Raw genomic sequence first — 23528 nt, forward strand, 5'->3', positions numbered from 1 at the left:
GTCAAGAGAAAGGTTATAATTATATTTTTAAAGCAAAACAGTTTGCAACAGAAAAGAAACTGGCTTATTAATATGTCTTTTCCTTGACATGAGAACCAGCATGTTTCAGAACAACCCAAAATGATTTAGTCTAGGTGCCAGTGGCCTAGAGACTTTCCTTTAAATTCTTGCTAGCACAGATGTGCTTCTTCTCCCCTTGCTCTACCTTTCCTTTACATATGATTTTCCCAAGGCAAAGGGCACCCTGCTGCCAATATCCATGTTCATCAGTGGTGGGCATGAACATTTTGGTCTCAGCAGCAGTAAAACTGTATTTACAATTAATAAAGTTAGGCTTCAAGAGCAGGAAGCTTTGCACTCCCTTCTGCTCTCTGACTTGCTCCTCTCACCCCCAAATTTATGAGCAGTTTTTCTCTTCTTGGTAGCTTTTAGGTACTGTTGGTCCCATCCCACAAGAAATAAAAGAGCTTTAGGCTTTTCCTTTACACAGACTTTGCAGCATGTCATTCCATATTGTTTGCATCTTTTTTCCTAGCACATGTACACAGATGTGTACACATCTACATACTTTTATGGATGTGGATGTGCAGACATCCACTGTGTGAAAGTTTTTTAGAAAGAGAGGAGTTAGTCTGAACACCAGAACTGTCATCTTCATACTTAATTGTACAGTCTGTTTCCCATTTTTGTTCTGTTCTGCTTGCATTAATGTGACGCTATGCTTATGAATGAACAGCTTGGCTACCAAAGAAGACCAAGAAGTGGAGGCAGCTGACCAGGTGCACTCTGAACCAGTGGAGGAAGCTTCTGATGCTGCTGCCCTTCCTGAGAGTGAAAGCAGCAGAGACAGCCACAGCAGCGACTCAGACTCCGACGGGCCGATATTGTACACAGATGATGACGACGATGACGACGATGACGATAATGCAAGTGCTGAAAGTAAGCACTCTCTGAGAAGTTGCAGGCTACCTTTTCCACACTGCATTATGTGAACATGCCTGATCCATGCTAGCACAAAGCAAGAGAGAGGTAGAGCTGTATGGGGTAGTTTTAGATGATTTAGTATTTTACCACTGCTGAGAAATAAGTGTTCTGCTTCTCCCAGGCAGCTGTGATCAGAAACCTGCTGGGGCCTGTGCAGTGGTGAGAGCAGTTCAAATACTGCGTAGATGGGAGTGAAAATGGGAGATACAGGTTCAGAAGAACATGAGGATGAAACAAGACCTCCACATTAGGGCATCAGCAAAGCTACTGATTTGCAAGCAATTGAAATGCACTGGAGATCCCAGAGTTTCTTATGGCAGGAAGAGGCTGTGATGAACAACAGAGGAAACCTGTAAGTCAGCAGCTTAACTGTCTGAAAGTCATTTCTTCCTCTTGGATCAGGATTGGAGCACCTTAGCAGACAGAGGAGATCACAGTGCGTTACAGTTAAGTTTGCAGCTTTGAAACTTCATCTGGGGTCATGACTATTTCATCTCCCTAATTTGGCAGAAATCCTTCCTGCTGACAAAAGTGCATTGCTCTTGTCCCTGTTGCAGTTGAGAACGCAGTTTGCAAGAACTGAGTGATACTTGATTGAAAAGAAATTGAAAGCATGAGGGAAATTATGACTAAAGAGACTAAGGTTGAAGAAAAAGAGAAGGAAGGTTGCCAAATATACTAAACAGATAGGTAAACCAACTTGTAATGTATCAGACTTCAAAGACACTTAAGTGAAGATTTGTCATTTTCTCCTATCACTCCACCAGTGACAAGTGACGTTTGTAAAACTCTGTCAGTTTGCTTGGTAGCTTTCCATCCAAGCCTGTCAGATTTTTGTTGTTGTCAACTGATTTAAAACTATTTTTCTTTCAATGTTAATTAAAATTCTTGTCTTACATGTAGGAACAAGGCTGCTTTGGGGAGGTATTAAAGTCGTTACTCAGAGTTTGTGTCTGTAACCTAAGTGTGAATGAGCTAAATCTACCCTCCTCCTCCTCCTTTTGCCAGGCTCTTTGGCAAGTAAAATTCGTCGTAGGGATACTCTTGCTATCAAACTTGGCAACAGACCTTCTAAGAAAGAATTGGAAGACAAAAACATCTTGCAGCGTACATCTGAAGAGGAGAGGCAGGAAATCAGACATCAAATTGGAACGAAGCTAGTGAGGTATCAGTCACATGGTAAATGTGGTTTCACTGGGTGGTGGTGGAGGAAGAGAATCAAGAACACTGGGTTCACATTTTAAATGCAGCCCAGTATGTGTTGCAGGATCTTTGTGGTACAACTGTCTGAAAAACTATTTTTATTTCTCTACAAAGCTTTAAAATGTCAATAATGTGTTTTTGTTCTACCAGAAACAAATCTGAGAGCTGCTGGGGTTTTGATTTTTTTTTTTAAAGCAGAAGAGGATAAGAGTGAGTCCATAATAGTCAGTGCCATGGTTCAAGCTTTTTCGCAACTTGGTTAGCAAAGACTTGGCCTTGTAAATACCCCTTTCAGTTGGACTAGTAGTTCCTGACACACAGAGCGTGCCTGGACATGTTCATCCCTTCTGGCCCTCCCCATTCTCCTCCTATTCTCTAACTCCCTCATTATTCATGTGCTGGTTCCAGGAAACAAAGTGGAGGGAGTCTGGCTGTGTAGGTCAATGTTTAGTGATTTTTGTGTGCCCACCTCTCAGCTCATGCTGTTCATCTTCTATGGGATGTTACATTCTCTTCTCAGACTTGAAAATGTTGCATAAAAAAAAGACGATTTTTCACTTGCATTTTTACAATTTAAAAAAAAATATCCCCATAAGTGTTTATTTTGGCTTTCATGAGAATAGACTATAACATGTCTGGATTTTCCAGGACCTGTCCTTGTTTCTCTTGTGCTCAAAAATGTCCAGATTTGAAGGATGTGCTTATGCCTGAAATCACAACCAAGTTTGGTGCCAGTTCCTTAAAAATGCCTGTCATTGTGGTCAGCACCTGACAGCATCGAGTTCTGATGGGAAACCCGTTCCCACAGTTCAGTCAGGATTGAGTCAGGTCCCAGCCTGGGACTTCTTACAGTGGGACCTGATTCCCTGTTGTAAACCTGCCAGTCTTCCCTGCTTTGAATCAAACCATGAGGCTGAAGATAATCTGTAGTGAACCATGTGAGGTTTGCTGAACAGAGACACATCTATCTTTAACACATCTGCACAATAAATTTTACTGCTGAAATATTTCATGTTCCTATTCTCAAATGAACAAGGGAATTTGTTTTGTAAACATAGAGACAACATCAACCATGTTCTCCACTGGTACAAACCAGAAAATTAATATATCAGATTTTGGAATTTTTTAATGGCAGTTGTTGTATATAGGTAGCTAAATAAAACTAAGTTTCCAATAAAACTTGCAATTGTGTTGTGTGTACAAATTAGGAATGTATGGCATACATTGTGGATTTGAAAAAGAAAAAAGAAAGGGTTTGCATTCAAAATCTCTGGGAATAATCTCACAGCTGCACAACTTATTATAATGGTGCTTGGGAACAAAAAAAAGGTTATGAATTCTTTCATAAAATCATACCTTTAAATGAGAAATTTTATTTTGCTGGTACAATTTCTGCAATATTATGCAAGCATCAGTTATTTTATGTGTTTGAGTGGCAACAGTACATCTTTTAAAACAAATGGCCACTCAGAATTGCAGTTACATGCATGGAAATCAACTGTGTTGTTGAATAGCTCTTCTGGCAAAGAATAGCATGTCCATGTGAGAAACACCTTTTAAGCTGTATTACAAATCGTAATGTATTATTTGGATCTGGGTTTAAATCAATCACTTATTTTGTTCTCCCAGGAGACTTAGCCAGAGGCCTACAACTGAAGAGCTAGAGCAAAGAAATATCCTGAAACGTAAGTATTTTATCCAGGTATCCACTACTATTTACTTAGAAAGTGAGCCTATGTCAAACTCATATGGAAGCCAATCATTGTTGCTCTGGTTTTAGATCCATAACTGAAGATAAATGATGTTCTAGAAAAGACTGTCTCAACACTAGATTTATGTACTAATTTGTGGTGGTAGCAGTGAAAACTGCCTATATTCAGTATGCTGAATTTTGGTTGTCACAATCCAACTTCTGGAAGCTGCTCGCAAAGACCAGGAATGAGTTAGATATCCCTTAGAAGTAATTCTAGGCTGGTTCAACTTCTAATTTTTATGAAGAGGAAGAAGAGATATCAGTAGGAAGCAGAGGCAGCATATAAGGGCAGAGGTTGGAAGGAGGAGTAGGAAGATTTGTGGGAAAGTGAATAGGAATACGCACACTGGCCTTCATACCCACTTCTGACATAAATGTCTTCTGTACTGAAACCTACCTGAGGCATTCTGACTGTTACAATACATTATTTTTTTTTGGTGCCCAACGCGAGGCAATTGCTTGTATGATTTATTTCTGCTCAGATTAGGAAGCAAATGAAAGTGTATTTACAAGCAAATCTACAATCTATGATGAAATGCAATGAATATGTACAAATATACACTATTCACAACATTTACAAGTATGTACAACCCACAGAAAACCAAGCCCCCTTTGCTTCTCCCAAGGGACCTGTCTCCCAAACCAGAAGGAATCCCCCCAGACCCCTCTGGCAGAAGGCAGAGAGTCAAGAAGCAGAGAGGCTGTTAGACTTAGCTCATCAGGGTCAGTGTGTTATCTTCAGCCAGAAAAGAAGAAGCAGCAGCCAGACAGCCCAGCAAGCAAGCTGAGAACTGCCCAACTCCCCAACCTTGTTTTGAGTAGTGGTTCTTAAACATTTCTCTCTCTCCAATGGAAGTGTACCCAGTAGTGATTTATTTACATTCTCTAACCTTCTCTGCTTGAACTTTGTGAAGAAAAATTAAAAAGACAGTCTTTAAAACCATCACACTTACTGACTGTCTTCTTATTGATTAAATTCTTCCCTGATGAAAAATTTTTAAGTCTATAATTCAAATAGTCAGGGGCAGAGGATTGAAGTACATTGGATGTTTGCCCTCTGTACCTGTTCTTTCATTTACTTATGTTGGTTTTGTTCTTAGGCTGGCAAAGACTTTAGAACAGACATTTTTTGTCTTTTTTCCGTAATCTTTCCATAATATGAGTCTTACCTAAACGCATACTGTAATAGTTGCCATGCCCACCTCCATCTAGCCTTGTGTTCATTCTGCAAGGTTAGCCAGTACTTGATGCTTAAGTAGAAGAAAGAAATGAAAAAAGTGCATGTGCAAGTCTTTCACACATATCAACAAATCAAAAAACTCATCTGTATTTCAGGTACAAGAACTTTCCACACTCGATGAAAAAGCAAGTGTAGTGCCCTTATTTCCAACAATCATTCATTTGAGCAACCCTGGTTTACAGTGTGCTAGTGGAAGGAAAGAAATGGTCTGTTTACCAGACAAAGTCCATAGACTGATCACTCTGTCACCTGCTCAAACTAACAAATCAAGGATACACCAATTTTTGGCTTTCAGGCAACCGTCCATGCTAATAAAATCCTACTGCTGCTGTCCAGGCTCTCAAAAGCCAACAGCACCATATCTTACTGAAAAGGGAAGCTACAGTTCATGCATTATGGTATGTGGTGCACAAGACAGGGGTCAGGGGACTTCTGTTCAACAAATAATGTGAACAGACTTTCAAAGACTATTAATTCCTGAACCTACGGATTGCAGTAAGATAAATTTTGAAGTATGAACTTTTTTTTGTATGTCAAACTGCTGATGCTGCACTATGTGAGAAAGGCAATTCCAAAGCATCTTTGATGGGCCAGGTTTTAGCCACTGAGCTAGGAACACCAGCTGGGAGCTTCCTTACTGCCCTCTCTGTCTCACTTATCTCGAGGTAGCTAATCTAGCAGTGAATCCATGATGTATCCAATATCTCTATTGCCATTGTTTGTTCTGTTCACTGATTTTGCAATAAGTACCTCAGGACTACAAAGCAGTTAATAGATTTTTTTTCTCTTGTTTCTTCTTGTTTACTTTACATTTTTGGCAGCATACCAGCCTTTTCACTCAATGCCTCCCGCCATCCTCCCCTGCTGCTCTCAGAGGACTGTTTAAAGAGGCAAGGGAAAGCAAGAAATAAAGACTAGCAAGCAGCATTATAAATCACAAAATGTCAGAGTCATTTGTGAGCTTGTGGAGAATCCAAAACTTCTTTTTGCTCATCATTGAGATATAAAACATTTCAAGTTGATAGTGATCTGTAAAAAGCAAACAAAACAAAGTGAGCTGAGGTTTGTGGTGACAGTCTGACTCAGAGCCCCTTCAGGGTGCAAATTCTCTCTCAGCTCTAAGGCAGTCATATTATTTATCAAAATGTATTACATTCCCTTCCTGTGGATCATTCGAGAATGTTTACATCTCTTTTGTTGTTGTAGGCAGCCTTTGTGAATAAGTTGAGATTTCTTTCATACAGCTTCCTTCCTCTTGTTTCTAAGCAGTGGATGGGTTGAAGAGATTATTGCATGTATGTAAACTGCAGCTAAGGGAAAGTATAGTTTTGAGTAATATTTATCAGGCTTTGAGGTTACATTAAGTGGTAAATCCTAATATTTACTTCAGGATTAAGTTCAGCCCAAATCTTGTAAGAGATTCAGAAAAAGTCTGTGTTTTTTTCACTTATATTTCCAGTTAGCAAGGAAATCTGTCTTGCAGGAATTTTTGTTTTGATAATATTTTCAGATAAACCAGTTACAGAAAATCCTGTGACTTGAGTATGATTGCAAGACATTGCAGACGGATTTCTGTAAAAACAATTTGGATAAAACTATCCAGACTTCTGAGCCTTCTCACGCTAAAACAAAGTCACAGTACCTCAGGAGTCCACTTGAAGGAATAAAGCCCTGGTTTGTAAATAAAGACAGGTTTCTTGTGTACTGGCTTTCAGCCAGTAGTATTTATAGTATTGCATTATGGCAAAAGAAACGTTTTATTCTTCCAGGAATTTCAGATTAAGAGAACTATTTTTTCCAGTATTTATAAAGGACAGTGAACTTCTCATACTTTGCACCTGCATTCCTGGCAGTACTGGCTTTGTAGAAGACAGGGTTTAGGTCTTGATGCTAGCTGAGGAATATTAATAGTTATCTTTGCTTGTAAAACCAGGAAAGAGAAACCGCTTTGTGCGTTCCAGGGCACTGCAAGAGGCAAGCCCTTTGTTTGCCTTCTCTTTCTCTTTCCCTAACAAGCCCGTGGAGAAGTCTAAACATAGCTAATCCCATAGGGACACAATGGAAAGTTAGGCTTTGCACTCTGAGAGTACTTTTTGGACAAGAACAGAGCAGTCCTTAGGCAGAAAAATTTCTCTCGTCTCACTTCCCTTTCTTCTACGAAGCAAATGTCCCAGAGAACAAAAGGTGACCAGATTTAATATGGCAAAAGTCATAGAAAAAATAATGTATACATACCAGGGAAGCTGTGCTTCTCTGACCAGTGTTGTTTTTTTTTTTTTTAACTCAAAGACCACGATAAGTGTACCTAAACAAAATTGTTTCATTTAGGAGTCAAATCCCTATTTGACCTCATGAAGGAACTGAAGGCACGGAAGGAGTGAAACAGTAGTTTTGCTGGGATCTAACTGGGGAATCCTGCAAGCAAAGGGTGCTTGCTGGGCTGGTCCTTTGCCAATACAGCAGCAGCAGGACATCTGAGGAGGGGACTTGCAGCTGGGAATGCTGTGTTTATATTTTCTTTCTCCTCATCACACAGATCAGATCAGCTTTTAAGGTGGAAAGCAGTCAGATGTGTGTTCCTATGCATTAATGTGTTCTTGTTTGGGCAAGTGAGTCAGTTCATACCTGCAGCCAAAACCTGGCCCTCTGGCTGAAATTTTCGACAACACCTGAAGGAAACAGGAGCACCAGACCCATTATTTTTAGTGCCATACATCTTCTTAACTCATTATGGCCACTTTAAAACCTTTTCTCTTAAAAGAGCAGCAATACACTGTATGTTTTAATGTTGATAGGCATTTGGACAAGGGCAGTGTTTCTGTAGCACTGGACTTGAAGCAACACTGCCCGGCAGGCTGGAGCTGGGAAATAGGTAATTTAGGTATGAGTCAGTGCCATAGACAGAGGGCCATTTGCCAAGCAGCAGATTCAGTATGCTAGCAGCAGGCACCAGATTTCAGTCCCTTTCCTTTAGCTCTCTGGGTTTTATCCCTTAAGTTTGAATGTATAAAGTGTATCCTGCCCCCCTGAACTCTGATGCAGAAGACTGTTCCCCTCCTGCTCCTAGCACCTCTTGTTGGAGTTGTAGTCCAAAAGGTGCACTTGTAGCTCTCCTTGACAGCCTGCTTCAGGACCTGCCTGTATCCTCTGCCCAGCAGCTAAGATGATGACTTTGATTGTCTCTCATTTTCTGGGTAGTTTCCCATGTCCAGCCATCCCTTCATGCTGTCATCTGCTTCCCATAAGGACATACCTTCACAGCTTGGGCAGCTAACCTTCAGCTTTCCTAAATGTCCAAACCAACTATTTTTGAGTTATTTCATCCTCCCCCAAAATACAGAAAAACAGTATTTCAGGTGGCCACGCTGTAGGTAGTTGTCTTTTAAGGTATGCATTAAGCAGTGAGCCCCTAGTTCTTATCAAGCATCTTATTGCTGCTTTTTAGGAGACACAGTGGTTTAGATAGCAAAGAACTGTCAAGATACAAAAAATGCAGAATGTATTTGACAAACTAAATTAAGGAAACAGCACTGCAACAATGTGTATATCCAGCTGCCTGTTTTCTACTGTGTTTGCTAGTGGAGAATTTCTGAGGCAGCACTTAAGCAACTCAGTTCATGAATGGACAAGTTCTTTTTATGCCAAATGATTCCCACATTAATAGTTTGGACAACCCCCACATTAATAGTTTGTGTTTAAATACCTCAGTTACTATGTCTATTGATTGCAAGGATGGTATGTTTAAGAGAGCTTTTGATTTCGTTAGATGAAGATGTTATAAAAAGAGTTCTCATTTAAAGTCCTAAGTCTTTAAATACACCCAGCTTCTTTAGTGATAGATATATTAATTAAAAAAATTTCAGTTTCCATTTTTCAGTTTTAGTCAGCTTATAGTTTCTCATTCGAACAGGCCATCCACTTCTTCAAAGAAAAGCTGTTTTTTTCTTCTTCAGAGAAAAGCTACTAATAAACCATAAATTACATCCACGTCTCAGTTTCTCAGTAAAGTCATCATCAACACAAGATCCAACCTGATCTTGGCAGCATGCCTGTGCAATTGCATCTTGCTAACAGAAACCTAGGGTTGGTTTTGGACTCTCCCACACAGCAGGTCTTGGAGTGCCATTGTCTTTTTCCTACTATAACTGTTCTCTTTTTTATAATTTTTTTTCCTCTTTCCCTTTCCCTTGTATTCCTTCGTAGATAAGAGCCTTTGAGTTAGTAAAAGAAATCATCAAGTACCACAAAGATGTCCTGTCGTAGCGTTGCCTCCAGTGTATTAGTCATGATACAGAAGCTCCTCTGCAGCCAGATTGCTTATGCTGATGCAGCAGGCCATAGCAAACAGGGCAAACAGGACTATACCAGAATTTAAAATTGCCTTTTCATCTATACAGGTTGGCTGCATCCACAATTAAAAAATTAATTTCTTCAAATTTATGGTTAGCCTTGAACTGCAACATGGACTCCATAACACCCAGTGAAAAATAGGATCTGGCTATCTCTAGGTGTGATACTTCAGTCACAACAAAATTAACTTTGCTTATAACCATCAGAGGTGGACCAAAAGGGCAAATAATAGTCTTTAAAATGTCCATCAATTAAAAAGAAATGCTGAGTCCATATGAACATGGCTTTGTAAGAGTGCTTTTCGCTAGCACTCAAGAAATCAAGTTTGGTTAGCCCAGATATTTGTTAAAAGCACACTTCAGTCTCCTGCCCAAATACACTTTAAAAATGCATAACATTTTCTGCTGTACTGCTTGTTCATTTGGTCTAGCTAGTGGCCCTGAACCAAGAGGGCTTGAGTGCTGCATCATATGCCTGCATTAGAAAAACAGAAGAAAAATATATTAACAAAACCAATTTACACTAACAAATGGCAGTGAAAGGAATTGCCCAGTAGCATTCATTGTGTCCTGTAGCAGTAGAAGACACTTGGCTCAATCAGATACTCAAAGCAAACTTTTGTCTTGACACTTATGAATAAGTAGACTCTTAATTGACTCTAAAATCAATATGTGGCATGTTAGAAGTAAATGCAACAGTGATTTCTATGTTAGGACAAGTAATCAAAGCTCTTTCAGGGTACTTCTTTGTTTGCTGTTACACAGAAAGCAAATGACAGGCACCTCATCTTTGCTGTGTTCCTGACCCACAGTGGTGACTTGAGATGTCTACAGAATCAGAGGAGATGAGGATAGGGAAATGAAAGCACACAAAATCCCCAAAGTAGACAACACATGCAAGATCACCCAGAAACCTGAGGAAACATGAGCCAGGACTTGAAGTCCTGAAGCTTTCAACCCAGGCAAATAAAGTATGTGCAGTGACAATACTTAAATATTCACTCCTTTTTATCTCTTCTGAAAACAGAGAAGAATGAAGAAGAGGAACAGGAAGCCAAAAGAGAAATAAAACGTAGACTCAGTAGAAAGGTGATGATGTGGTTTTTTTCTATTGTATATTGTATATTCTATTGTATATTTGTGTACATAGGATTATTTTTGACAAGATTCTAAAAAGCAGTGTATATACATTACTGCAAATGTACAGTCATGCCCTCAGATTAGGAATCTGTTTAAAAATCAGTTGAAGCTAAGTCCATCTTGGGGGATACTCTATCCTGTCCACTTTCCCATGCCTGGAAAAGCATATGGAATTTGGCAAATTCTTATTACTTGTCCACGTAAGCAGGGAAGCAAAATGACATTTCTGTTAGCATGACCTCTGCTCTCATGTATGTTCAAGAGTAACCACACCTGTAGTTCCACTCTTCCCTAGAGGAACAGAGAGGGCAGCAGAGCAGTGTGGGCCCCAAGAAATCCCTTGGTTGTTCTTCTAACCACACCAGTAGTCTTGTCACTGCAAATGGCATTGTGCTCTTTGTGCCTGGAAATAAAGCAGTTATGGATCTGCTGCCCTGACTTTGGTAGCTCGTGCTGGTAGGGGATGGGAGGAGTTTTCATATGTATCCCTAGCTTGCCCTTCCCTGATGAAATACAGTTTCCTTAATATGTTTGTCCTTAGTAATTAAAGTGAATATAAAGTGAGTTTGGCATCATAATGACCCCAGGCACCTCCAAATCCTGCTTATTTTCAATGTAATAAATGAACACAGCAGACTGTGCAATTGTTAATGCAAATGAACCTGTTGCCTAGTGGGGTGAATGATATGACAGTCGCAAAGTCACAATTAACATTCCAGAGATAACTGCCACGATTCTTTGTGACCTGCCTGACAAAAACTAATTTTAAAATCGAAGAAATTAGGTTGTGCTGCTTCCCCATTCCTGTGCAGCACTCCCAGGATGGTGCCTTTTTTTAGACACCTGAAAGTGACCCTATTTAGAAATACCATTAAAGTTCTCCTGAGATTACATCATACCCTCAGCTTTTCTTTTATTTTATTTCATCTTACTAAACGTACTGTTTTCTGCCTTCCACTTACAGCTCAGCCTGAGGCCTACAGTGGCTGAACTGCAGGCAAGAAGGATCCTCCGATTTAATGAGTATGTGGAGGTCACGGATTCTCCGGATTACGACCGTCGTGCCGACAAGCCGTGGGCCAGGTTAACTCCTGCAGACAAGGCAAGGGACAAATGTGGAATACAAGAAAATGCTTGTGTCTGTCACTGCTGGGGGTCCTTCCTCTGGTTTACATTATCTTGATGCCAGCATAATGAATGACATCTGCTGGAGGCAGCAAAATTGTCATGGTACCACTGTGCATCTACTGCTTGCAGCTAAGAAAACCCACTTGGGTGCCTATTAAGAGCGTGTTTGCCACCTTCATTACAGCTGTTCAGGACAGCATTTCATGCATTTTTAAAGCCTTACTAAGCCAGATACACACTGTTAGCAAAGGTGGCCAGGACATCTCGAATTCCAGCAAGGTTTCTGCAGACAGAGTCACAGAATGGTAGGGGCAGGAAGGGACCTCTGGAGGTGATCTAGTCCAGCGCCCTGCTCCTGAAGCAGGTTCACCTCAATAAGGTTGCACAGGAAAGCATACAGGTGGGTTTTGAAAATTTCCAGAGAAGGAGACTCCACAACCTGTCTAGGCAGGCTGTTCTAGTGCTCCATCACCCTCAAGTAAAGGAAGTTGTTCCTTATGTTCAGATGTTACTTTCTGTGTTGTAGCTTGTGCCTGTTGCCCCCTCTTCTATCACTGGGCACTCCTTAAAAGAGCCCAGCCCCACTCTCTTGATACCAGTGTTTTAGATATTTATAAACATTGATAAGATCTCCCTCTAAAGCTTCTTTTCTCTTAGGCTAAAGAGATCATGTCATTCTTTCTTCATAGAGAGATGCTCCAGTCCTCTAATCGTCTTTGTAGCCTTCCATTGGACTGTATCCAATAGTTCCCTGTCTCTCTTGAACTGGGAAGACCAGAACCACACACAGTGCTCCATATGCGGCCTCACTAGGGCAGAGTAGAAGAGGAGGAGGAGAACCTCCCTTGACCTGCTGGTCATACTCTTAATATAACCCAGGAGACTAGTGGCCTTCTTGGCCACAAGAGCACACAGTTGGCTCATGGTTAACTTGTCTACTAGGACTCCCTAATACTTCTCTGCAGAACCAGAACTGCTTTCCAGAGTCAGCCCCTGACCTGTACTAGTGCATGTGGGTTTTCCTCCCCAGGTGCAGGACTCTACACTTTGTTAAGCTTCATTATGTTCCCCTCTGTCCAACTCTCCAGCCTGTCCAGGTCTCTCTCAATACCAGCACATGCTGATGGAGTGTCAGCCGCTCCTCTCAGTTTTGTATCATCAGCAAACTTGCTGAGAGTGCACTCTATCCCTTCATCCAGGTCATTGATGAAGATGTTGAACAAGACTGGACCTGATACTAACCCCTAGGGAACACCTCAGCTACAGACCTTCGATTAGACCCTTCACTGTTGATCACAGCCCTCAGTGCTCTGTCATTCAGACAGTTCTTAATCTCACTGTTTACTTATCTAACCCACACTTCCTAAGCATCCTAAGCATGATGATGTTATTGGGAGACAGTGTCCAAAGCCTTGCTGAAGTCAAGGTAGACAGCATCAACTGCTCTCCCTTCCCAGCTGGTCACACCACCATAGAAAGCTATCAAATTGGTTGATAATGACTTCCTCTTCATGAATCCATGCTGACGACTCCTGATAATCTTCTTTTCCTCCACACACTTGGAGATGACCTCTAGAATGAGAAGCTTGCATTACTGCCACCAAAAATTACTTTTGCAATTCATTTAAATGAAAAAATGTAGAAGCTGCTTCATCCTCCTAAGGGTTCTTGGCCACAACCATCAGTGCAGGAGCTGACCATAGGCACACAACACATCTTCTTGGGAAGTTTGCCCCCCATATGCTGCAGTTAGTACTTCCTCTGCCTAACTACAATGGATGAGACAAATGATTCCTTGATTCTCTAAAAAAAACCAAAAAAAAACCAAAAAAAACCCATCAGTCAAAGATCAGCATGAAATATCCTCCTATTTCCCTCCTTTACCACTTCATAAAAGAAAAGTTGTAGGATTTATGTATCAAAAAGTGCTGGCCCTTTTTGCAAGGTAATCCTATGAGATGTGCTTGGCATCAAAAGTGATATGAGAAAGAATGCATCATCTTCCAGCTAAAGACTGTGAAACACTGATTTTATTTCAGCTTGTATTTTAATTCTCTAATCTTCAGGTAGTCTGTGGGAGGATAGAACATCCAGCACTTCCAATTCCACCTAGGTGCAACCAGGGTAAACTGGTCTAGAAAAAACATTTAAGTTTCCTACCTACTTAGGGTAGAGATTTTTAATCTCAATTAATTTTGCAATGAACAGGTGCCCAAGGCTAGTTCTGTGATCCTCATGTTTGTTGGCCTCAACAAAAAGGTGTACTCCAGGCTGCCTGGAAAATCCCTTGCCCTTTTTTTTCCCAGGGAAGCAATTTTTCTCATTCCAATGGGAGCAGAAAATTGTACTGTAACTATATTATGGAGCTGAAGCTGTAGTGTCTTCGCTGCTGATTTGGTCTTCAGAAATACCTGTTTCTTGCTGAGCAGCAGCCTCATGTAAGCATGCTGTTGTGGCTAAACAGAACCATCAATCATCTCCTGCTTAAAATGAAGTTTCTCATTTTTGAGACTGCAGTCTGGTGATGCTATAATTTTACCATGCTGCTTGTCTGTTCTGCATTGAAAGGCTTGCACACCAGATGAAATTTCTTTAGGGATTAATGAAATTATACTGCTTTTATTTAAAATGGTGAAAGAAAAGAGTGAGCAAGAATAAAATGTCGTTTCATTTCACAGTGATGGTAGGACAGTGTATGGCATAGAAACAAAAGCCCTTGTGGTATATATTAGAATATTCCAAAAATTATATTTTTTTATTTGATTAAGTAAATTTATTACTCTTTCAACATAAGCAACAAGGCATTTACAAAGTACAACACATTTCTGCTGTTCTTTAGTGTCTGCCCACTGAGAACACAAGCCTGAAATGTCCAAATACTTCATGTAATTTTACATAAAACTAATCAAACCAAGTGACTAATTGTACTCTAAAATATGCTGTTCATCTTGCAATGCTGAAGTCCTGTCTCCAGTAGGGAGATACAAGGCCCCTGCTGTGTGCCTGTAGAGGCAGCATGATTCAGCAGCTCCTCAGGGGCTACGCCTGGAGATGTGATCCTCTCCTGGCTTCATACTCAGCAGGCAACTGTTGATGTAATCCCATCCCTTGCACATTTTTGTCTGTAGAAAGTGCCATATTCTGGGGGGGAGGGGTATGGTTCACCCATTGCAGTAGATGTATGGTGTGTGTTTATTGCTGGTGCTTGATGCTGTCACTTTCTGTGTAGTATATTACTGCTCCAAATAGCCAGTAACTGAAAGAAGTCATTCATGTTGATGATGTAAAATGTGTGAGAGGGGTGGATTATAGTCAGGAAGACTAGAAAATGGGAACTATAAGGAAACCTTCAAGAGTAGGGTCAGGTTCCTTTCAGACTCTTCACTTAAGATTTGTATTTCTTATGGTTGCATTTATCATCGTTTATTAGGCTGCAATAAGGAAAGAGCTGAATGAATTTAAAAGCACAGAGATGGAAGTACACGAGGAAAGTCGGCAATTTACCAGGTGGGTGATGAAACCCTCTTCTTGCATAAATTGGAGAGATGAGTGACCCTCTGCCTTTCTGCAAGTCCTCTGCAGTTGTGTTTTGACTCGTGTAGATCCTGCAGTGAGTCCCCTTTAATCCCTCTTGAATCCCACCACTGATTCTCTTGGGGTTCCCAGTGTTGCTGGTGCCATCACTGAAGCTGAGCAGCCGATAACAGCAGTGAAAAAAATGCTGTTTGGGAAATCTGGAAAAAAATAACTCTTTGAATGGACTCAGCATTTCTCACAGATGAAGTTAATGGTCCTCGAGCATAAAAGGAAGGGATGTCCTTCTCTGGCAGTACTCTCTGGCTCCTGAACACCAGATGATGTATTGAACTTCAGAAACGCTCACTGGAGTTTTGGGAAGATTCTTTAGAGTCACGTAGGCTCCTGTCAGTGGTTTCTGGGGAGCAAGACAGATTCCAATGTTACTACTTCTAATGCCTATTAATTGACATCTTTGTTTTGTTTTCTGCTTTGTATTACACCGAGATGTTTGTCTAAAGCATTGTTCTTTCAATAATGAACTCTGAGGTGTCCACAGTTTTCAGCAGGATTTCAAGTTTGTCGGGGTTATTCTGAGAGGGAGGGGCTGCTTTCTGCCATCCCTGTGGCATCTGTTTCTACTCCCTTGAAGTTACACAGGCCACTAGGGTCAGTGGGCATTGCACACGGTATTATTGTATTCACTTCCACACAGAGTTAATTCAAATAACAACTGCCCAAGACTGAGTCCCTTCCTTTTCTTACTACTGTTTCAATCACACTCAGGATCCAAGCAAGTGAATGGGAGTCCTCTAGCTGAAAAGTGTCTGCAAGGAAAATTTACAGTGGGAGACGGGTGTTTGGCATCTCATAGTTTGTTTCTTGATTTCATGACTTCAGTGTTTTGGTTTTTTCTCACCAAACCATGAATTTATTTAATGTCAACTCACGTCAGTGTAGATATTATATGAATAAAGTAATTTTCAAAAAATCAAACCAGTTTTGCAGATGGCAAACCTAAGCCAGGAGATGAAGCAGGAGGTGGGTTATTAATCTGGTGTCACTTTCTGACCATTAGAAAATGTCCTTTTCAGACACAGATATATATTTTTTCATTTGGATTCTGATGTTATTTTGTCTTCATCCAGTAGGTGGTATATGTTCTTCAGAATATATAAATATGCTATTTATAAAAAATAGGCAGCCCCAAGGGAGAGAAGAAAAGTGAGCAAGAATAGAGAGCTGGCTGTATGCTGGGAGAGGTGGAGTGCAATCCTCTGCTTACATTTTAGGGTTTTCTGAGTTGCATTGAAATACAGAAGCATAAGTACAGATAGGCATGAGTCGTACTAAAAGAATCATACTTTTTCATGAGAATTGAAAACAGTTGAGACTGATTATAATTGGATTCTTGAAAGCTGAACAAGAATTCTCAGGGATCCAGTGGGGTGACAAAGTAGGGTTTTGAGGGTTTTTTGTTTCTTTGTTTGGGTTTTTTTTTGAGGAGGTCCTTAGAAAATTGAATAAAAAATATGCACAGCCAATTGTGATAAATAAAAGCAGTGATTCTATAAGGTTCTAGAAGAATTACAACCTGATGGAAATCAGGCTCTCTCTGTTCCCTTTTTCCCTTTGGTCATGTTTGCATAACCATTGCACAGAAGTCAGCAGAGTAACACTAGAAAAAGATCATTAAGACCAGAATTAGATGCAGATGTTTTAAGTCAACCACAATTTTGAAAATAATGAGAGAATCCATTTCCTCTGGGACCTCTCATTAAAAATTACTCTTTTTTTTTTTTTTAGGAGATCACTGAGGTAATGCAAACCAAAAGGCATTTGCATTGGTAGCTGGTTAACAAAGGCTTATTTGTGAAGTTTAGTGATAGAATGAGAAAAGGAAGCTGCTTATTAAACAACAATAGCTTAAAGTATATAGTTTCTTATATTATTGCACATTCAATATAAAACACTTTAATATTATGCCTAGGATTTACAATATATTTGAATTGTTAAAATTTTATTTTAAGCTTGGGAAAGAAAAAAACACTGGTTTTCATTGTTCATCATTTACTGTAATGACTGCCAGTTGAACTGGTTTTCTCTTCCTAGTGATTTAGACTAAGTCCTTCTGTTATTTCATAACAGAATCCAAGAAACTGAGTTTCTAAATACAGAGAAATAAATCAAAGTCGAAGAAGAGGATATTGGTAGATGTTGACGAAATGCTTGCACAGATACAAAACCCTGTGTCTTTTTTGCAATGTTATGTACTCTTACTTAGCAAATGAGCTGCATACCAATTCATGTCAGATTTTGTGTACACCTCCTTTATGTGAGAAAGGCATCCCTGTATTGTACTGTGCCACATTACAGAGGTAATGAGTGGCTTGTTTTCTCTTTTCTGGAACTGGTAAATGAAAATACATAAATCTACTGTGATAGGTTCACCATTACCTATGCTTTTTTTGAAGTTGCTGTATCCTTTACTACTTCATGGATAGATATATTTTTAATACCATTTAAACAGATATTTAGAAGTCTGGTAAATGATATATTGAGCCACCTAACACTGATGCCCTTCTTACCCTTTGGCTTGGATTCATCACATTTAATCTGTTAGAATTTCAGTTGCTCTAGACTTAATCCAGAAAAGATTTGCAACACCCTTTGGAGCATTCCACCTCTCTGTACATCTGGGATCATACAGGCATCCAGAGTGATGTACATATCTTACTTTAAAGTCTCAAAACCAGTGATGTCTATTTGGGCCTTCATGTGACACAGTGAGCTACTGTTAATTGGAAGAAAGCATCTACAGTGCTATAAAATCTGTTGCTTATTTAAAAATACTCAAAATTTTTGTTAACCTCATTTTGCACAAGGATTAAACCCCAGAAATTTAAGTTTTACGGCTTAGCAAATTTAAGTTTTATGGCTTTTCTGATGCACCAACAGTGTCTTCAGGTAGCGGGTTCACTTGTAGCTAAATCTATATTAGCAAACAAAACAGACTGGGGATTGTTCTCTGGCCTTCAGGCCAGCAGGCTTGGTGCAACTTGAAGTAATACAGTGAACTCCTTCCCATCATCCCAAACTAGGGGTGATAGCCCTGCCCCCCATTCTCAGTCTCCCTGCTGGCCTCTGCTAATCCCAGCCATGCCCAGACAGCACCTGGAAGAGCCCTGGTTGACCCGAATAAAACTGTGCTGAAGACTACAGTAACAGTTAATGGTATGGACAGACAGACATACATCAGGGCCTGAGCCACACCATAGCCTTGTTGGGTTTTCTAGGTGGGCAGTGGGGGATAATAGGGCTGACACTAATTACACAGACCAGGAAAATTAGGAATAAATCTGTTTAGGCAATAAATGTAAAGAGCTGTGAGAGCAGGATGAAGAGCAGTGTCACTGTCAGCTGAAATAATATCATTCTAATTTTTGTAATGTTTTATCATTTCAGGTTTCATCGTCCATAACTGTTTGACCACATCACATATTTCATGTAACAGTTTTCTTTGGGGAAATCACTTTGTCCTGAAGAGCTGAGATTGCACTGGAATTTGACTGAGTATGAGTGTGTGCTAGAGCTTACCCTGAGGTTAAAGAAAGATGGGGCCCTCATCTTTATCCATGGACAACTGATTTGTCTAGGAGGAGAACCTACATGAAGTTTTTGTCAGTGTTAAGAAAGACCACAGTTCTGTGACTAGCCCACACAGATGAGTCACTGGACTTCTCCATCGGAGCTCCACAGGTCAGGAAGTGCTGAAGACAATCGCTTGAGAGCCTGTTACCAGGAACTCATCAGACTGCACGGGGTTGTGACTGAGGGTAACTGAGAAGGGAGAGGGTGAAAAGGTCTGAGAGAGCGTGGGGGAAGAGAGACTTTCCTTGTCAGTCCACAGAGAAAAGTGGAACAAGTGGGACTGATTAACAACACACTTGGCCAGTGGGAGGAATGTTTTTCTTTTAAAAACTAAGTGTGCATGTATTGTTTTTAGTGGCCTCAGCCTGTCTAGAAAGACAGCAAGCCACAAGTCTTCATGTCATCAATACTTTAGTGAAGAACTGTAATTTCCTCTGTTGCCAGTAAATGCAGTTGCCAGAAATTAGTCCTAGTAGAACTCAGCTGTCTTTTAAATCCTGATGAGCATGCTTCAAGAAAAAGACATTGAACATTCACGCAGAGTAAGCCTTGTATTTTTTAATTTTTAATGTTGACATATTCTGGATCCTCAGAAATACATAAACAGGATTTGAAGGACAAATAATGTGACACTATGAATGCAACTGAATGCTTGATGTGTAGAAACACTCCTTGCTGTCTGCCACTTGCCATTCAAAACAAAGGCCATTCTTTCTCACCTGTGGCAGGCAGTGGTGACAAATTTGACATCATACTAGTCTGAATCCAAAATCAGAACTGAAATTAGGCACAAAAGTCTTTACTAGTGGGCAGTAATTATTAATACGACCTTTCATGCTGAAGGACTCTTGCACTGCTCTGAGGAAGACCTCCCAAATTAATCAGTATGTCTTCAGCCAGCAGCCCTGTAAAAGTGAATGAAAAATCCTTAAGAGTGTCTGTAGCCTGTTTTTGTTGAGTGTGAAGAATGGTTCTTAGATTCATGATTTTTTATACTATCTTGAAATTGTACATGTGAATACAGTACTACTAAACTTAAGTGGTATGAAGTGTGAAAGGCAATACATGGTTTTTGTAAGTTGGCCCAAAGGCCTATTAAAAAGCCTGTGGCGTTGTTTACACTAAGAAATTCTCTGTCTTATATTAGCACTTATTTATCCTTTGAATTAATGTACACAGCGTTTGGGGGGTCTGGGATTCACATATGCATACATTTAATGCAGTATTACAGTATATTTGCTATTTATCCTTTCTAATGTGTGTACATATTACAATTTATTTTTGTCTTTTATGCGCCCTGTTTAGTTTTTAATTAAGAAGTGTAAGTATTTCTTTTTCAGGCAATAAAAGGTCTGCGTGGATGTGATTTTTACCTCAGAACCTGCAATAGGTTATTGTAGTTTATAAAAGTGAAGGTTGTTTCAGTTGTCAGTCTAAAGTCAGGAAGGCAGTTTGGTGGCTAAAATTAGATCTCCCTCCATACTGATATTTACAGTAAGACCAGGTTTGCATAAATGAGGTGGATTGTTTTAGTAAAGAGCATTTCTAGTAGTAGGAGAGTATTTTCCAACAGCTGGCACTCTATAATTTTTTTAAGAGATTGACCAAGGTTTTTTAAACTATATAGATTTATATGATTGTTAGAATCACTTACATTTTAGTAAAAATCTAATCATGTACAGGCCGTAAGATATCAGCAACTAAATAAAGTAACCATCTACATACTTGTAGCAAAGAAAAGGAAGCAGCATCTTCCTGTTTGAATGGAATCAATAAGAGCCATTAGTAATCCATTTGCAGAAAACTTAAGCTCCTGTGAGGCCCATCATTTTATAAATATAGAAACACCACATCAAGCAAGCAGGGAAAATGTATTCTTTGGCACTAAATTGTTCAGGAAAGATCAGGCCATTAGAGTTAAGGCTTGTCAGCAGTTCTGGTACAATCCTAATTTGCATTTTTAGAATTTGAAGTGCAAACTTAAAACTTACACTAGCACTTAATACAATAGTTATCCTGCTTAAACTTCTTGTTGCCAGATTTAGAAATGTGTGTCCAAAATTTTATGAAGGTCTACTATGTTGACTTTGAAGTATAAAACACAGTATTTGTTCAAACGAAGCAAGTGGAACAATTAAATGGACCTCAGTGTTGCCTTAATAACTTTGAAACATTTGATAATAGCCAAGATTCTAGAGACAAAAAGAAGATGTTGCACAGACAGAATAACTTGGACAAAGGTAAAGTCAGACTATATAAACTTTATATAAGCCAGTAGCTCCACTGATGTGCTGGGGTATGTACAAGTTACACAAGCAAGCTAAAGCTTGTTAAACTCTTAGGATGCAGTGACTGGATTGACTTTGCAAGAAGACACTCTTCTATCCTAGACATGGACCTGGAGCATGGATGGAAATATACGTGCCATCTTCTCATTTTAAGAGTTAAAGATGAGGCCTGGACTTCCTCAAGCTGCATTTTGCCATAATACATGAGGATATGTAGGTGAGGTATCACGTAGGCTTTCCCTATCCTCCTTCTGGGTTTGGGCAGGTTTTTGAAGTATTTACTACAAGCCATTCCTAGCCTGGATAGAGATGCTGAGCTGATCTTTAATTTTACTGTAATTACTTAGTATTTTGATGACAAAAAATCAGATGCAACCTTTGGCCCACAATTCAGCAAACTACTTAAGCAAATTTATGTAACTGGACAAAAAATGTTGCCCTTATTGGAACTTATGTAAAAGCATAGTATACTTGAAGAATTAGAATTATAAACTATCCATTGTGTATTGTACCCACACAAAGACTTCAAATTGTATATACTATTTTTATATTCTAAATATCAACTGGTAGAGAAATGACAGCTGTAAAGTGTTATCCTTGCAATAAAAGATAACAAGACTTTGTGGTATGTCATTATGTGCAGTGAAGCAAGTTTGCTTTACCTTATTGAGCTGCCTGAAGATGGTTTCTGCTCTATATCCCAGTCCTGTGTATTGATGATTTCAAAAGTCTTCAAGTTGCTACAACAGCCGATTGGAATTAATACATCACGTAACTGTCTATGATGCTGCATGCCTGTTAGAAGGGATAAATCAGGATATATTCCGAGAAAATCCTGAGTGTGTAATCCTTGATGGAAGAAAGGGGGGTGGGGGGGGGAAGTTTAAAAAGTCAAAGAAAAAAAAGAACACTTTCCATGAAATGCATAGTACAGTCCAGCTGGATTAAACAGATCAATGTTTTTCATTTATATCAAGTTGGACAAATCATTTAAATGTCACCCACGACTTAAGACAAACCTTACACACATATCTATGTTCCACAAAGTCAGATACTAACTGAGATGTTGACACAGAAAGAAAATGAGTAGCCTGAAGTAGTGGTTTCTGAAATTGCCTCATATATCATCACAATTATCAGTAGGATCCTGTATCACAAAATGTTGCTGTGGGTGCCGAAGAATGGATGTTTAATCAGATCCTAATTTCTTCTTCACAATAACAAATTGAAGCGGTTCTGGACGGTCTCTCATCTTTCTCTTCTTTCAGGTAATACATACTAATCTTTATAACTGAAATTAGTTGTTTCAAATGAAAAATAGTGTATCTGAATTTCCTCAAATTGTGATATATATGTTGACTGAATGAGTGAAAAAAAAAACACAATACAACAATTTAAGCTAAATTCTATTAAGGTAGATTCTGTGATTGTGTGTAAATTCTAACAATTATTTAAGGTGAATACTATTTCAGTTCATGATTTGAAACACAGTAGGACCAGGAGCTGCATCTCTTCAAAATCAGTGAAAGTATTTGCAGCCATTTGTAGTTCTACAAGACTGTATTTGTGGGGTTTAACAGTGGTGTGTGCCCCTTGCTGTGGTGGAATGACCTGTGGTGTGGTGTGGGGCCGGGAAGCTCCACCCTCTGCTTCAGCTACACTGAGTAGCTTCTAGAGAAACACCACAGCCTCCGTGTTGCCGTGGATGAACTGTATCAGATTAACACCAAAGGGATTGAGCTGCCCCTGATACTGAAGAAATCAAACCCGTTCTTCCAGGTGAGACACGTTTTGATTTCAGGCAAGATGCTTCAAACCCAGATCTGTGACTAGTATCAGAGCTGTGTCTAAGAATTTGTTTCAAAATACCTGTCACTTAACCTGAGTATAAATTTAGTCTGAGCCACAATTTTGTATCATCATAAAAGGGGAGGAAGATCCAGACAGGACAGACTAAAAGTGTCTTGTGTAATCTGGCAGCCTGAGAATGAACTGAAATCCTCTCACCAGCATGGCAGTGGGTTGGAGCCAGCACAGGGAGAGCCATGCTGGGTACCTGGCAGACTGCACCAGTAGGAGAGGTCTGGCAGAGCACTGCTGGCATCCTAAGTAGAGCCTAGAATCTGAGTCAATATCAAAAGGTCTGTTAATTCTTCAATTACAGCATAAACAAAACCTACATTTGCATTAAATTGTCAGGTATAACACAACTGTCTTTTAATGCTTTCATGTCATCTATTTTTATTTGCATCTGGAGGAATGAAGACCTGTGCCAC

At 39.7% G+C, this 23528-nt stretch overlaps 1 protein-coding gene across 1 annotated transcript in view; it reads left to right on the forward strand.

The window, feature by feature from the left end:
• Positions 1-21841, forward strand: part of PHACTR2 (phosphatase and actin regulator 2) — a 145125-nt gene extending 123284 nt beyond the window's left edge. The window contains exons 7-13 of the mRNA XM_054399294.1: positions 737-939; positions 1993-2149; positions 3817-3872; positions 10557-10618; positions 11634-11771; positions 15228-15304; positions 18779-21841. Coding sequence (XP_054255269.1) covers positions 737-939; positions 1993-2149; positions 3817-3872; positions 10557-10618; positions 11634-11771; positions 15228-15304; positions 18779-18794 — 709 coding nt within the window. The 3' untranslated portion in view covers positions 18795-21841. The remainder of the gene's footprint in view (positions 1-736; positions 940-1992; positions 2150-3816; positions 3873-10556; positions 10619-11633; positions 11772-15227; positions 15305-18778) is intronic.
• The last annotated feature ends 1687 nt before the right edge of the window (positions 21842-23528 follow it).

The sequence above is a fragment of the Indicator indicator genome, chromosome 2 (genome assembly GCF_027791375.1).
Source record: "Indicator indicator isolate 239-I01 chromosome 2, UM_Iind_1.1, whole genome shotgun sequence".
Taxonomy (NCBI): Eukaryota; Metazoa; Chordata; class Aves; order Piciformes; family Indicatoridae; genus Indicator; species Indicator indicator.